Genomic DNA, 14,613 nt, shown 5'->3' with positions numbered 1-14,613 from the left:
AAAATCTTTCAAAGAGATAGGCAACCAAAACAAATATAACCAACCAAATATAACTCAGTCTTCAAAGGCAACACATTAAGGTCAAATAAAAATCTGAATGCACAATACTGTTGTATTTACACTGTGCCTAAGCCATCTAAGATTCATAGTTTTAGGCTTTCATGAAACAAATATTTCATTTGTATTTCTAATGGAACTGCTTTATGTAAAATCAGGGAAGAATGCAGTAAAATTCACACTGGATAAAGGAATTCTTTAAATGAGTGCTCTATTAAACATTTACAGCTGTTCCAGGAGCACAATACATTTAAGTACCATAGCATTCTGAGGCAGCACTTGCAGGTTTGGTATACCATTCAAACTACCAAAAAGGGAAATGCATAAAGGAAACAAGATTCAAAGGTTTTAGACTAAAGCCCAGTTGACAGATAGTGCAAGACTGGTGTGTTGAGTAAAGAATTGCTAAATTCTTTTGTTTCTTTTTGCTTGGGTTTTCATTTGTTTACTCCCACCAAGTAATAACCAAGCACAGCTAACAGGACTGCATGAAGTCTCTTGTAAAGGGGGACTCTAAACCAGTAACAATTCCTTTGTAAGAAGTTATGGGCTTATAAACAATAGACCTCTTTACCTAAAACTACAAAACAGTCACACCATAAACATCACCAGGGCTCATTCACCAAAAACAATGAGACAAAGAAACCCAGCTGAACACATTCAACCTACAGTGGAAGGAAATGTACGCATTAAGTATGTCACCATGGTGAAAAGAAGGACATCCATTTTGGAGTGGGGAATGTGTTCTACTACAATGCTTTCATGCAATGCAGACTTTAAGAGTGTACTAAACCTGAACACCTAGAATTGTTCAGTCATAAACCAAGAGCATTTAAATCATTGCAGGCTGCGCTTCTCTGACACACCAAAGCATCACCAAAAAAGCCCATGGTGTAAGGCTTGAAGATCCTGTTTTGCTGTCAGCCACTGAAGTATTCAAGTGTTCAGGGACAGATTTTGCCCTTATTTAATAGGATTTATGTATAGATACAGCTGCTTTGCAGAATTGTAGCAATTTATGCCCATGCTGAAATAATTTGCCCACCTGACGTTTAGAATTTATAGGATGACACCCCACTACTCTGTGAATGACCCTAAAAGCAGACTCAACTTGCCAAAAAGCCTTTTTACTGTGAAATTCTACGTTTTGTTATTTCTGCCAGCAATTTTACCATAGATTTTACATAACCAACACCAACACTTTCTATTTGCAGTTAGGTTTTTTGTTCAACTCCTTTTTTCATTTTGTTCATGTACCATTTGTCCAGACAGCAGTGGTAAGTTAATCAGACTGATGCACATTTGTCAGCCTGCTAGCTTTTCTCTGACCACAGCACTGAAAGTCTTGAATGCAGAAATCGATCTCCACCAAATCTCTTTGTTCCTCCTACTTAGACTGCAGCAGTTTAAGTTCTTTACTTCCAAAAAGGGAATAGTGCTAGTGAGAAAAACAAGAGCTACAGAAGAGTTGCTGTGAAAGACACATGAATCTCTGCCCACACAGATGGCTGAGTCAAACAGTACACTAAAAAAAAAAATCCAGTGGTGCTTGACAAATCCTAATTCACGACCATTAAAATTTGTGACACAACAACAGACGCAAAATGTTGTAGTAGTTATCTCATGGGAAATTGACTGTATTTTCTTAAATTCTTGAAGATAAAAAAGCTACCACATTACCTTAGTGTCTCTTCAATGAGGACTCATGCAAAGCCCTGAAAACAACCAATCCTTCCTCACTCCTACTAAGTCTGTGTTTATAGTTTATATAGATATTAGTCCTATTAAGATCCAAAATATTCTAATGATGCACAAGATAGATGGTACAAGCAGTCCTTGCTTCAGATAACATGGCCCAAACACTAGACTAGACAGGAAGAAGCCCAGAAGCACAACTAAGAATGATTTTATTGCTTAGTGCAATCTGCAGGAAATACAGATTTCCAGGGATTTTGGTTGTAAAGACAATGATGCGTGGTGGAGGTGAATAAAAAGAACATATCAGACCAGGACCAATGTGGAACATGACATCACCACAAGCTTGTGCTGGCAGAGCAAGAAGAGAAATGGGAAGAGACAGAGCTCATGAAGCTGCCATCAAATGTTACCTCAGCTCAGGTGTGCTAAGGATCCTTCCACAAATAGCAATACAGTTCTTCCCAGTCAAGACTACAGTAATGAGCTGTACCTGTTAAATCCAGCTATCCCATGAAAGAAAAACCTATGACCTATAGTGGGACTTGAAGAGGAACAATGAGGTGCTTAAAGGATTTGTAAAATCCTTTTGTTCCTAAGGCTACCTTCACTTTGTAACAGCTTCTGACTCATTAGGAGACAACACTCAAAGCTGTGCCAGCCCCAAAGAAGACACAACCTTCTGTCTGCCTGTTTAGTGGTCTGCTGAGATCTGGGAGAAAGCGTATTGGATGAACCTGAGGACTCTTCATTCAGGACTCATCATGCTTTCAGTACTGCAACCAGGACTGAGCTGGGAGCACAGTACCAAGACCTGGCTGTGTCCTAACCAGAGAGAAAGATATTTATAAGCACTGGTAAGTGTTCTGAACTTGGGGCTCAGAAGAATTTTCTGGGATCCCTATGGTATCATTGCTTTTCAGTTTATGCTTGCCTCTAGACAACAACTGGGATGTTTTCACTGGTGTCATTGAAGATGAAAGTAATATGGTAAAATCCTAACAAAATTTTGTTACAGATGGAAAAAAGTAGCTTCAGTTCTCAAAATCATTAAGGTGCTCATGTTGCTTTTAGATCGTGAAAGCCATGGATGGATAATGTATACATAATTCAGAAGTTGCAGAGGCAGTGAAAACCAACACATCCACACATAAAGCAACATTTTACAAAGTTTTTTCCAGGTAAACGTGTGCTCTAAGAATGAAATCTTAACCAGGATTTACAGAAATAAATATGCCTAAATTAAATTCCAATTAAATGTGCAGATACTACTGGACATACTGGTGCACAGAAAAATATACTTTTATGAGGTTAGAAACAGCTTTATGCCACAAAATTGCCACACATTCATAGTGGAAATCCACACTAAGTGCATTAAAAAGTAATCCTAATTTAGTTATACAATTTTAAATATTCCTCACGTAGTGAATCAGCCTTAGAAAAAGCAGAATAATTTCCAGGATTCTGACACATCAGAGAAGAAGGAGAATATAGAAAGGTGATATATATTACTATTCCAAAGAATACAACTTTCGTGAATTGCAGGAGTAAAGACTGAACAGAATGCCAGTGATTTATCTGGAAGTCTAGAAGACCTGACTGACTGTAATTCCTAAGAAGTATCACAGGAGAAATCTCAATGCCAAGTTGCTTTGAACATCAGGAAAGTAGTTTGTTGCTATAGCATGAAGTGTGGGTTTCCATCTGTCTAAACTACATTAAGCATCAGGTAGAAATACATCCTCTTTTCACAGAAGACTCATATTTTTTCAAGAAGGTACCAATCTCGTCAGGAAATTTGCTTGGAAGAATTTTAAGGAGAAAGTATAAAACAAAAGGTTATTAAGCTATAAAGTCTCCTGAATGAGGATACATTTTGTGGGCTGAGAAAGTAACAGGAAGTTAAAATTACACTCAAACATATCAGTGTGATGACAGTTTCACTACAGTGTGTTATTCGAGAATTATTTCATGCTCCTCAAAATCATCAGACAACTTCTTTTGAAAATAGAATTCTCTATTAAGTTTTCCAGCCCATAAATGAAACTAAACCAAAAGACCTTTAAAGCCTGGCAATAAAAACTACCCTAATTTTCAGTAAAACTCAATTTCTGACATACATCTGGAAATAGGGCTGCTCCAAGGCAAAGACCTGGAACAAAGAGTGTCCTTGTACCACTGCAAGAGTACAATGAAACTAACTCAGCAAATCACAACTCTCACACTCCTTTATATAATTGTGCCAGGCCAAACAAGATCTTTAGTGTCCCACAGAACATCATAAACAGAGCATTCACTACAGCAACAAGTGAAGTACAGCCTGTACATTCCCTATGTACACCATTCCCTATGTATAAAATCCACATCACTGCATGTCTGTGCAAGCTGGAGCTGCTGCTATCTGCTTTTCCCAGGCATGACCTCAAAAACCATAGGCTGCATAGAGGCAGCCTAGCAGGGCTGTTACAATGGGGCGGACAACCCTAAGAGTCTAATGCTCTCCCCTCTCATAACCCAGAGACAGAACTAATACTAGAAAACAACCAAAAACTAAGATTTGGGGTCAAGATTTGATAGCAACAGGTGTGCAGAACAAAATTAAATCCATGTTCCTTACTTTAACTGATCAATTTTTAAAATCTTTCTATCTCCCCCTAGTGGCCCCAATACTTTCTTAGAAAGTATACAAGAAGCAGAATCCTATTGATCTCCAGATGTTCCCACTTTCTGAGAAAAATGTAGTTATTGGCCTACCTGCATCCTCATTTGGGGTCCTCACAAATAAAGAAGAGCAAACTTTACTAAAATGACCAGACACTCATAAATCAGAAAAGTCTTAAAATGTTTCAGAAAAACATTTCTTAGAACCAGGTGTTTAGATCTTCAAAAGGACTTTCCTGGAAATCTGGTCCTGGTCCTACATTTCCTAGAAATCTGAAGCCTTTTTTGGACACTCAAGACAGCATTGCTGAAAGTGTGATACTACCATAATTGCCCTCATTTTTAACTTCTTGGAATTCCTGGGTCTGACCAGCTGTCATTTCATTTCAGCTAAATGCAGAAATACATGCAGTGCACAATACTACAGTGACACACCAGTCCTGAGATGTAGATGTTTCCTAACATTAATAACTACCTTTTTCCAGAACTTCAATTATTAAATTCATATTAAGTTGCAAAAAAATCCATTGTTCTTCAACGTGTTAAATATGTGTGTGTATATATATGAAATTTGCTTTCAAATAACAGACTATTAAAAAAAGAACTCAAAACTCCATCAAACAACCAAGTAAAACCCAAAATGAACTTTGACTTAGTAACAGTCTTTAATCATGACTACAGTTCCAATGAGAAACCAAACAAGATTATTTCTAAATAGAAATAAGTGGCAAAATTTGACCCATCTAAGCAAAAGAATGTTTTTCTACTGTTCTTTCTTTTTTAGAGCCCAGTATAATATGTTGCTCTTTGCAGAGAGAAAAAGTGAAGCCTACAGGTATTCCAAGTACTAACAGGTTAGAGACAGAACTAAGAATATATTCCTGATTTTTCAAGTCTCAATACTAAACTCTTTCCATGAGATTGCACTACTTCTCTACACACCTAATGTTAAATATCTAAAAAGAAATTTAGGAGCCAACTTTAGGTACTCTGGGTTTCAAACCTGGGGAAAGGCTAGAGAGGGAGTAGAAAACAAGAAATGGTAGCTGCAATCTCCTGAACAGAACAAGGAGCTTTCAGTCCAGCTTAAGAAGTGGAAAAATTCAGACCTCACCTAAATCATTCATATGGAAATAATTTATGGGAGACAAGCCATTTTCCTCAGAAAAATTAAACACAAAACACACAAATAATTCTGTTAAATTGGAAAGTTACACAAAGACCATACTCTGAACAAAACTTCAGCTGCTGGAAACAAAATAAGATACCCCTTTAAATCAAGATAAGGATTTTATTTTCTCTGATGAAAATCCACTGTGATGCATTATGCAAAGACATACAGATAGACTAATTTCTACCACTTTAAGAATTTCAATGATCACCTTAAATACCTGCATGTTACTCGTGTTATAATTAGAAAAAGTCACTACAAATGTAGTAAAGGGGAGCACTTTAGTCCTGGTCCCACATACTTCCTTGGTAACAGAGGTAAAAGTATAGAACAGCACCTCTAGAAAATCAGAGGTATTTCACTGCTATTTAAAAAAACCTAAAACACAACATGCATGTTTCTTCACATCCACACTCTGGAATTATATGCTGACACCCATGTAATGGAAAGTACGATCAGTTTTGTGAATTTGATAGTATCAAAGTGATTGAATCTGATGTATGCAGGATAAATTGCTGCTTTATATTAGTAAAAAATACATATATAACCTAATGATGTCATCCTGTTGCTTTACTGTATATACTGCAGGGTCACAGTGCATTTGGAGGTATTGTATTGACAAGCTCATCTGAATTGCATGCTGACATAAGAAAAAAAAAAGAATCAGTACAAACAACCCCTCAGAACATGTGAGTGAATTCTCCCTGCATTCAGTGGGTATGTTAACTTTTATAAAGAAGCTGGAGCTTGTTCATGTGTATGACCTAGTTAACATGAGACATTTAGGAGATTTTACCTGTCCAACCAAGCCAGAAGACTTTTAGCTGCTCCAATGAGATCCACTACTGATGTCAGAAAATCATTCGGTAATTTGCGACTCGTCCTTCCATCATAGTGACCACTCCTCCTCCTCCCAGTAATGAAGTTCTGCAGATTTTTGGCAGATGCATTCAGTTTGTGAGAAAGGGTCTTCAGATTTTCTGTTTCTAAACCATAGTTCTGCATTGAAAAAAAAAAAAAAAAAAAAGTTAGCTTCACAGATGAACAGAAAGAACCAAGAACAGCAAGACTGATCTTCTACTTCAAAACTTAACCATTCCTAATAATTAAGGCAGAAATACACCCACTCAGTAGTTTTTAAATGTATAGAATGTTCTGTTTCTGAAGTGCATAAAAAGAGAACAAAAGAAGAGCAAAATTATGAGTGATCCCTTAGCTTGTTCTAAGCGTACTGGGAAAAACATCAAAGAAAAAACCTGGTCTGGAAAATTGTTTTTCAAAGCAGTGCATCACTGTCAGTAGATCATCAGAATGGTGTGGGTTGGAAGGGACATTCAAGATCACAGGTGGACACTTTTCACTAGAGCAGGTTTCTCAGAGCCCCCTCCAACCCAGCCTTGATCAAAGGGTTCTCTGTGTACATCTGATAATTAGGGATCAGTACCCCATGTCCCTACTAGCAGAAGTATGCAGCATGGAAATGGTGTGACACTGAATTGGTTTTGCTGGCTTCACAGATCTAAGTTAATTAGCATAATTCTATTCTTTCTTAGCAGGAAAGGACCACCACAATCACAGACCAGGGAACACAGTGCTGCCCACAGTGCTGCCTCAACCTCTATTCCACTCATTTAAAGTCAAATTTTAAACTTTGTTTCCATTTAAGAGTCAATCTCTTAAATTACGTTTCTTAGCTCGGCAGTAGAGACAGAAACAATTATGCAGAAATATTAACAAACAATATCAACAAACAGTAGCTGGAAACCCTTCAAAAGTACAAATGTTACCAAAACAGCACTCGAGAATGCCCTGATTTAGTGTTCAATTACAATACAATATAGTACCATCAGTGATTTGTCATTTCTATGAAAGATTTGTTTTCCTCACACACACAAAGAGTGATAGAGCTATTACAAAAAAGACTAATTTTCCTTTGCAAAAGAATAAGCAATTGCACAGACTTGAGCTTAGTACTCCTCTTAGAGAACTATGGAATTTTGAAGGCTCTCTCTTTAGCCACATCATGGGGTGATAGCACGGGGTGCTGACAACTTGCTCAGTTGACAATGGAATGTCACTGGTTACAGAACAAGGACCATTTCCTACCACCAATGATGAAGTAGAGTGCATAAAGCCCCTCAGATGCACACAAAAAAAATCTACTTCTAATGACACTCTGTGACCTCCCCGCTCTCCTCCCATGCTGATCTTTCGACAAGAAGAGACAGGAAAAGAGATACACTCATCAATGCCAATTACAGACTGCTGAAGATGATTTACCTTAGTCTCTTTTCTATAGGAATTGGGGGAGCAGGGCACAAGGTGTTGATTATTTACAGCAGTTGTGGTGCTCCCAATCCAAACCATCACTAAATGAATTTAATCCTCTTGTACTACATAGGGACTGCAGGAACATTAACACTGAAGCCACTCCCAGTGAGCCCCCATCCCTCCCACAGCATCCATTCTCACACCAATGGGGGACTCATGATGGAAAAGAGAGACTACAGTACACAACTCATCTGCCATCTCCCTGTGTGCTTGTGAACAGAACACACTTTGTGAGGAGCTGCTCAGCCAACAACCATCCTCCTGCAGCAGAGAATGCACTTTGGAACTCAGCTTATGGGGGCACTGACCTTATACTAAGGTTGCACTTTATAACCCATTACTGGAACTTCTGTGAACATCCCTATCTTGGGTAAGGAAGGCTTTGCAGGCATTTCTCAGCTATAGAGACGCTGGCCCCTGCCACTACATTCAGTCCCAATTAGACAAATTGTATATTTGGGCAGTGACTTTTCCACCATGTAAATATTCAAGAGCAATTACAGCATTAGGTTATAAATAAAAAATTACAAAATGAAAACAATTAATTGGGATTGAAAAGTAAAAGGTATTTTATTTTGCAGCTAAATGGCTCATAACTAATAACATATTAAATCAGTCCAAAGTATAGAGATAAACATCAGAAATGAAGATATCTGTTTTTTTCTGCAGCTTTCTGTGGTTGGTCTGAGTGAGGGAGCACAATGGGGACTGAGGAATGGGTAGGATTAAGTTTGAAAAAGGTAACAGGTTTGTTCTTACTTCATCCTGCTTCTTGAGCATCCAACTCATTTTGGCAAAATTAATAGGGGAAGAAACAAATGAAACATATTCTGGATGCATGATAAGTCACTGTCTGGGGTTACAACACAGGGTGTGATAAAAGGTATCTATTCTATCACCATCTGTTGAGGGTGGGGGCAGTGATCCTTATCTCAACAGCAGATATTCTGCTAATGGGCCATCCATTGAAACCAGGCAGGGCATTGTTCTTTATCTTTTCACAACCCATCCTTCCTCCAGCCAGTCATTTTCTGCTAATGGCCATTGAGTCCCACTGTGGGACTGATAAAATTACTGCATCCCATTGGGAGTTGCTCCAGACAGGGGGAAGAGCCCAACATTTCTTACCAAGATAAAAACAGAGGTTTTGGGACACTAAGGTAGCCCCTTTCTCCACTGGACTCCAGAGGAAAACCGGATTTCTCCACATCCCCACTGGGCCTCCAGAGGGAAACTGCACCTTGTACAGGAGCACTGCTCCAACTGAATCACATCTGTCACTGCAGGAGGATGCAGCCACCATTTAATGGGACTGCTACCAACACCCTGCCTGACAGGGTATCAGGTTGTACTCTGACTTTGTCAGGGTTTGGAGTTTGTTTCTTTGTAGTGCTGTATTTCTATTTTAATTTCCCTAGTAAAGAACTGTTATTCCTAATTCCCATATCTTTGCCTGAGAGTCCCTTGATTTCAAAATTATAATAATTTGGAGGGAGGGGGGTTTACATTCTCCATTTCAAAGAGAGGCTCCTACCTTTCTTAGCAGACACCTGTCCTCCAAACTAAGACAGTCACCAAAAGTGTCTTATAGACCAGCCAAAGCAAAGCCCACCACAAGCGGGCCCAAACAACATCGCACCCACAGCCCCAAATGTGGGGGGTACAAGCACAGGCTGCAGGCCCGGCACAGGCCTCCTCACAGGGCTGCCTTCTTTCTGATGCACTCAAACACTGAATTTCTCCATTCAGCTGGCTGATCCTAAGGAGCTGAGTCTGATTATCCAAATATAAAACTAAGGTGGGCGAGGTGGGGAAGAAACAAGCCCAGGCACCTTCTTGTCACCCCAGCCATGCCCCACGCAGGGCCCACAGCCGGGGGAGACCATGCCGAGGTGGGGCTGGATCCCAATGGTCCTCAACAACCCCAGATTACTTCAACTCTCCCTCTCTTCTGTCACCTCCTCTTTGTCACCTTGTCTGTACTTCATCTGCTGGGACAGGCAGGTGCTGCTTCCCAGCCTGTGCAGACGTTCCGTGCCCAACCCCAGCGGGAGCCCTGGCAGGCAGTGCACAGACCTCCAGTACCAGCAGAAAGTAAAGCTCCAGAAGAAAAGAAAATCTGCAGCATTGAACACTGCAGACCAAACAAAATAACACTCACGGTTTTTTCTATAATAGGAAAATAGGCAGCATTTATGTATACACTTCTTTAGAAAATCAGCTATAAAAGCTTATGGCTTTCTCTTATTATCTAAGTGATGGCCACCTACAGCCACATTCTTTTTCAGAGGCCTTTTTTCACCATCAGATATGAGGGAAAAGCAGAGGGAGTGCTAACAGATTCAAAGCCTATTTTCACACGTATTCATCAAATATGTGTGTGTGTGTGTGTTTGTGTCCTTTAAAATAACACACACAGCCTAAACCACATGTAAATTCAGTCTAACATGAAGATGGAACTGACTTTGGCAAAGCCTCGACCTGTAATATCATACAGATAAAGCCAGAGACAGAAAATACAGAGATAAATTTCAGGCAAAATATATTTTGGGCAGCTGTGTTTATTGAAGGCTTTAAGTAGAAGGATCCTAAAGCAGTAGCCAAGCTAACAAAAACCTCACTTTGTTTATCACTAATATTTCTGGCCCACATTAAAAGCGACCAGAGCTGTGTGTTCTAATACTGGGAAAAAGCTTGCTTAAATAAAAACTGCCAAGTTTAATCATACTTTATACTCAATAATACACTATTAACAATACGGTTTTCTTAGAAATACACTGCGTCTATTTTCAAGCACTGTAAGAAGATAATTGCAGGCAAAGGAGACAGTTCTTTGTTTTCCCCTAGTCTGCATTTAGCCAGCACTAACTTGAGTTGTGCTTTCATTAGCAAAAGTATATTCACAGTCACTGAAAGCAGCACAAAGAAATCTCTGCATGCCTGCAGAGATTACGAGAAATTACAAAAGCCAAGGCATCCCATTCCTCAATGAGAGGCCACAGAGTGTCTTCAGAGATACCCTGCCCAAACAGAAACAGCTCTTAATGGAGTCTCTTCTGGCAATCATAAAACAAGAACTTGATGAAGCTGAACTACACAGAGTAATAGCTTGTCAGCAGGTGTTTGAACTAAAGGTGGTGGGAACTATTAATAGACACCTTACCTGCTAATTACTTTCTGTGGCTTCACATGACGGTGTGAATGAGGAATTGTAGCTCTTTTCTTCACATGCTGACAAGCAACTGCTCTAATCACCACTAAAGAGTTTTGCTGGGTTTTTTTGTGAGAAGAGCCAGCCTGGTACCCCTGCCAGCCCATCCTTGCAACAGCACCCCAAGGGTAGGAAGAGAGTTCACTAACCAAATGTGGAAGTAAAGTAAAATTTTCTTTAACTAGCTTGATCAATGTTTAGTAGTTGTGTTCCCTGCTTCCCTCAATTATTTAATAAAAAATAAAAAATTTAGACCTCATCTCTTTCCTGTGCTAAATTCACTCGATTCTTGCTGGCAGGGCAAGTGCATCTGACACTGTGAGCACAGGTTGAAAAGTGTTCCTAATGCATACAGTACTATCTCTGCTGGCTTAGACAGACTGTCTAGAAGATGCCAGGACTTTAGGGTATTTTTATACTGCCCATTGCAAGTGCAAGGCCATCTCAGCTAAATAAGCCAAGCTCATATCTAAACACAATACAATGTGCAACACAGACATAACCACAGTTCCATTAACAAATTCAGAAATCCCTTAGAACAGCTGTCTCAATCACAACTTTTATGCAACCATGAATAGCTCTACATTTCCAAGCACAAACGCTGTATCAAGTTCAGTGACATTGTTTTACTCTTACAAACACCCCAAGACAGGGAAATGAGCATATGGCCTCTCTAAATCACTGTGTCTTCTCTTCAGCCCAGAAAGCTGAAAACCTTGTGGAACAAAAGGCATGAAAATCATACTGCTGGAAACCATGTGGAGCAAAAGGTATGCAGAAACCAGTGTTGACTTCTACTGAAGAGACACAAGATGGGAATTGAAGATGCTGCTCTAACACTAGTGCTTCTGGGCAAGAAGAAAATAAAAGCAGCATCTTCACCAGACAGCATAGCAGATAGCAATGGTTACATCAAATAATTTCTGCTGCTCCTCTGTAGAAGGCAACCATGACTGTATAAACTGAAGAAGGTGAAGGTTTATTTTAATTTGGTTAATATGTTTGTAACACACACAAACATCTTAAAGAAGAAATGGCAACATTTTAAAAGACAAATTTTATAGTCTAGATAGCTGCACTGAGTAGTAAATTCTGTGTTAAGAAGTGCAACTTCTCAATTACATCTGATATATCTCAGTAATAAGGATAACTATCACAAGGATGAAATAAGTTTTCTCTCTAATGCAATAAAAAGTCATTTTCCACTTATTCACAGGATGAATACAGGAGTTTTATGCAAGAATAGCATATGCTGCTAAGAAATGGACTTAAAACCACCTCAGGTGAGTTTAATTCTTCTCCTCCTATCTTTCAGTGCTTTCATCTTCCACGCTTAATTCTTGAGTATATTTTCTGTATGTATTATTTATTTGCTTTTAAACAAGCAACTTGGTAACAGTAAAGTTCATAGGGTCCTCATTTCTTCAAAAGCCTGAGGAAGATTTTAAATGAATAATCAAAACAGCATCACACAGATACCACAGCACATGGCAGCCATTTCGAAACCACAACCACACCTGGTAAAATTTGTGGTGGACAAAAATTCACAAATAAAAGTTCTAAACTATACCTTCAAAGTTGATTTTTAAAATTAACAAAATGGATCTGAACCTCATTCTCCAAAACATTTGGCTGAACACATCCCACAAAGTATGAGGCAGATAGCTTACCAACCCAAAGCTGCCAGCAACTGATATCACAGCTTGTCATATGGAAGGTGCCTTATGTAACTTTATACCTCATCAGATCTGCCTACAACATATATTTCTAACGGTCCTTCCTCCAGCGTCTCCAAATGCCAACATTAAGGTTATCTCTCCCTCAAATAGCACTGACATATGGGGTAATTTAGAAGTGCACAACACATGATCCTAACACATCTGTTTCATAAACACAGAATAAGTAGATAAGGACAGAAACCCCAGATAGCTCAAATGACACTTACTCACTGCAATTATTAAACACAAACTGATTAAAAGGCAAATGGTTTCAAAGAGTGTAAATATTTGGCCTAAATGTTTATAGTCAGAAAAACACTCAGGTGCATAATATATCCAGCCTTGCAGAACCCAGGAAAGATTCACAGCCATTATCACTATCTCCTTTCTTGAAAAATGCCCTTCTTTTTCTACATCCCAATCAAGCAACACATCAAAAAGCCAAGCCCTGGCCATGCTTTGTAGCACTAACAGAGCAATTATATAAACTATTCTTCTTTCTCTTATTCAATCAACACACTCTGAAAGACCAAGTGCTCATTACTTTTTTGGTTTTTTTACTTTCTCATGTAATTAGTCCTAGCCTGCCAAATGCACTTATTTCTCCATAATTTGAACTACCAGTTCCATATCCAGTTACAGGCATTTCCAAAAGTCTTAAACAGCTAATTAGCAGTTTAAAGTAATTTTTTGAAAAAGGAAATAAGTATTGTTATGAACACACTACCTTTTAAAAACATTTTACATTATTAACAGCTCTTTTTATCCAGTCTGCTTTTAACTGGGTGGTTACAGCTTTATAAATGTCCCTCCCAAACCAAGCCACACTATGACTTTATGAACCAGGTTATGTATTTCATACTTGCCCAAACCTCCATGCAGTCCAAAGGGAGAAAAAAACACTATTAAAAAGTATCTAGGATCCATAACTGATTCTTGAAGCTGGTGGGAAGAAGGATACTGCCCTTGGCACACCATGGCGTCTACTACAGTTCTGTGTAAAAGATTTGCTAACACATTTTCAATGTGATCTATAAGAGCTATCAGAAACTCTTTATCTCCTTAGCTTTATTGATCTGGTGATGGACTTCAGGATTTCCTGCACTGCAGTTAGGTTAACTCAGGCTGAGGACAGGGAGGCACATGATATGTGATATATGATATATATGCAGAATTTTAACTTGAAAGGGGCAATAGTGAAAAGGGTAAGTAATTTTTCTGTTATGAACATTTAGAATACTAACAGTAAATTCCACCTTCAGTACATATAAATCTCCATTTTGAAAGTAAGCCTTCCTCATTTAGCACCATAATGATTAAGTCTAAAATTCACTGTTACTGACAAAACAGTTTTAAGATCTGACTAGTGATAAGTGCAAAGGAAAGTGTTTCTGTTAGAGAAATGGCAGGAAGATGAAATTAAGATAAAAGACATAATTCTTAAGAGGAATAAAATCATTCATGGGTAAAGTAGGTCTATTTTTTACATTCATTTGCATATAAATGTTTTGTGTTAGTGGTAAATTATAAGTAATTTCATGCTGTTAGTGCACACCAATGTTTTCTCTGCCAAATAATAATGCTATTTCATTTGCTGCAATCTTCTACCTTTAGAGATTCAAATATAGTGTGCAATAAATTCCTGTGCAGCCATAGCAGATTTAACTAAGTAGCATGAAACTAGCACTGAAACCAGTATGCTCTATAAAGCAAAATCTGTTTTATTTTTTAACCAAACTCTATTCTACACAAATGAAGATTCCCTGAAG

The 14,613-nt window shown here is 38.6% G+C and overlaps 1 protein-coding gene across 6 annotated transcripts in view; it reads right to left on the bottom strand.

Moving 5' to 3' along the window:
* The window catches only part of CNKSR2 (connector enhancer of kinase suppressor of Ras 2), a 208,892-nt gene that overhangs the window by 153,759 nt on the left and 40,520 nt on the right, over positions 1-14,613 (bottom strand). For all 6 annotated transcript variants that reach the window (XM_033053293.2, XM_033053294.2, XM_033053289.2 and 3 more), the window contains exon 3: positions 6,381-6,583. In XM_033053293.2, the coding sequence (XP_032909184.1) occupies positions 6,381-6,583 (203 nt within the window). The remainder of the gene's footprint in view (positions 1-6,380; positions 6,584-14,613) is intronic.

The sequence above is a fragment of the Catharus ustulatus genome, chromosome 2 (genome assembly GCF_009819885.2).
Source record: "Catharus ustulatus isolate bCatUst1 chromosome 2, bCatUst1.pri.v2, whole genome shotgun sequence".
Taxonomy (NCBI): domain Eukaryota; kingdom Metazoa; phylum Chordata; class Aves; order Passeriformes; family Turdidae; genus Catharus; species Catharus ustulatus.
The sequence above is the reverse complement of the archived record's forward strand: the minus strand, read 5'-3'. Positions and strand labels throughout refer to the sequence as shown.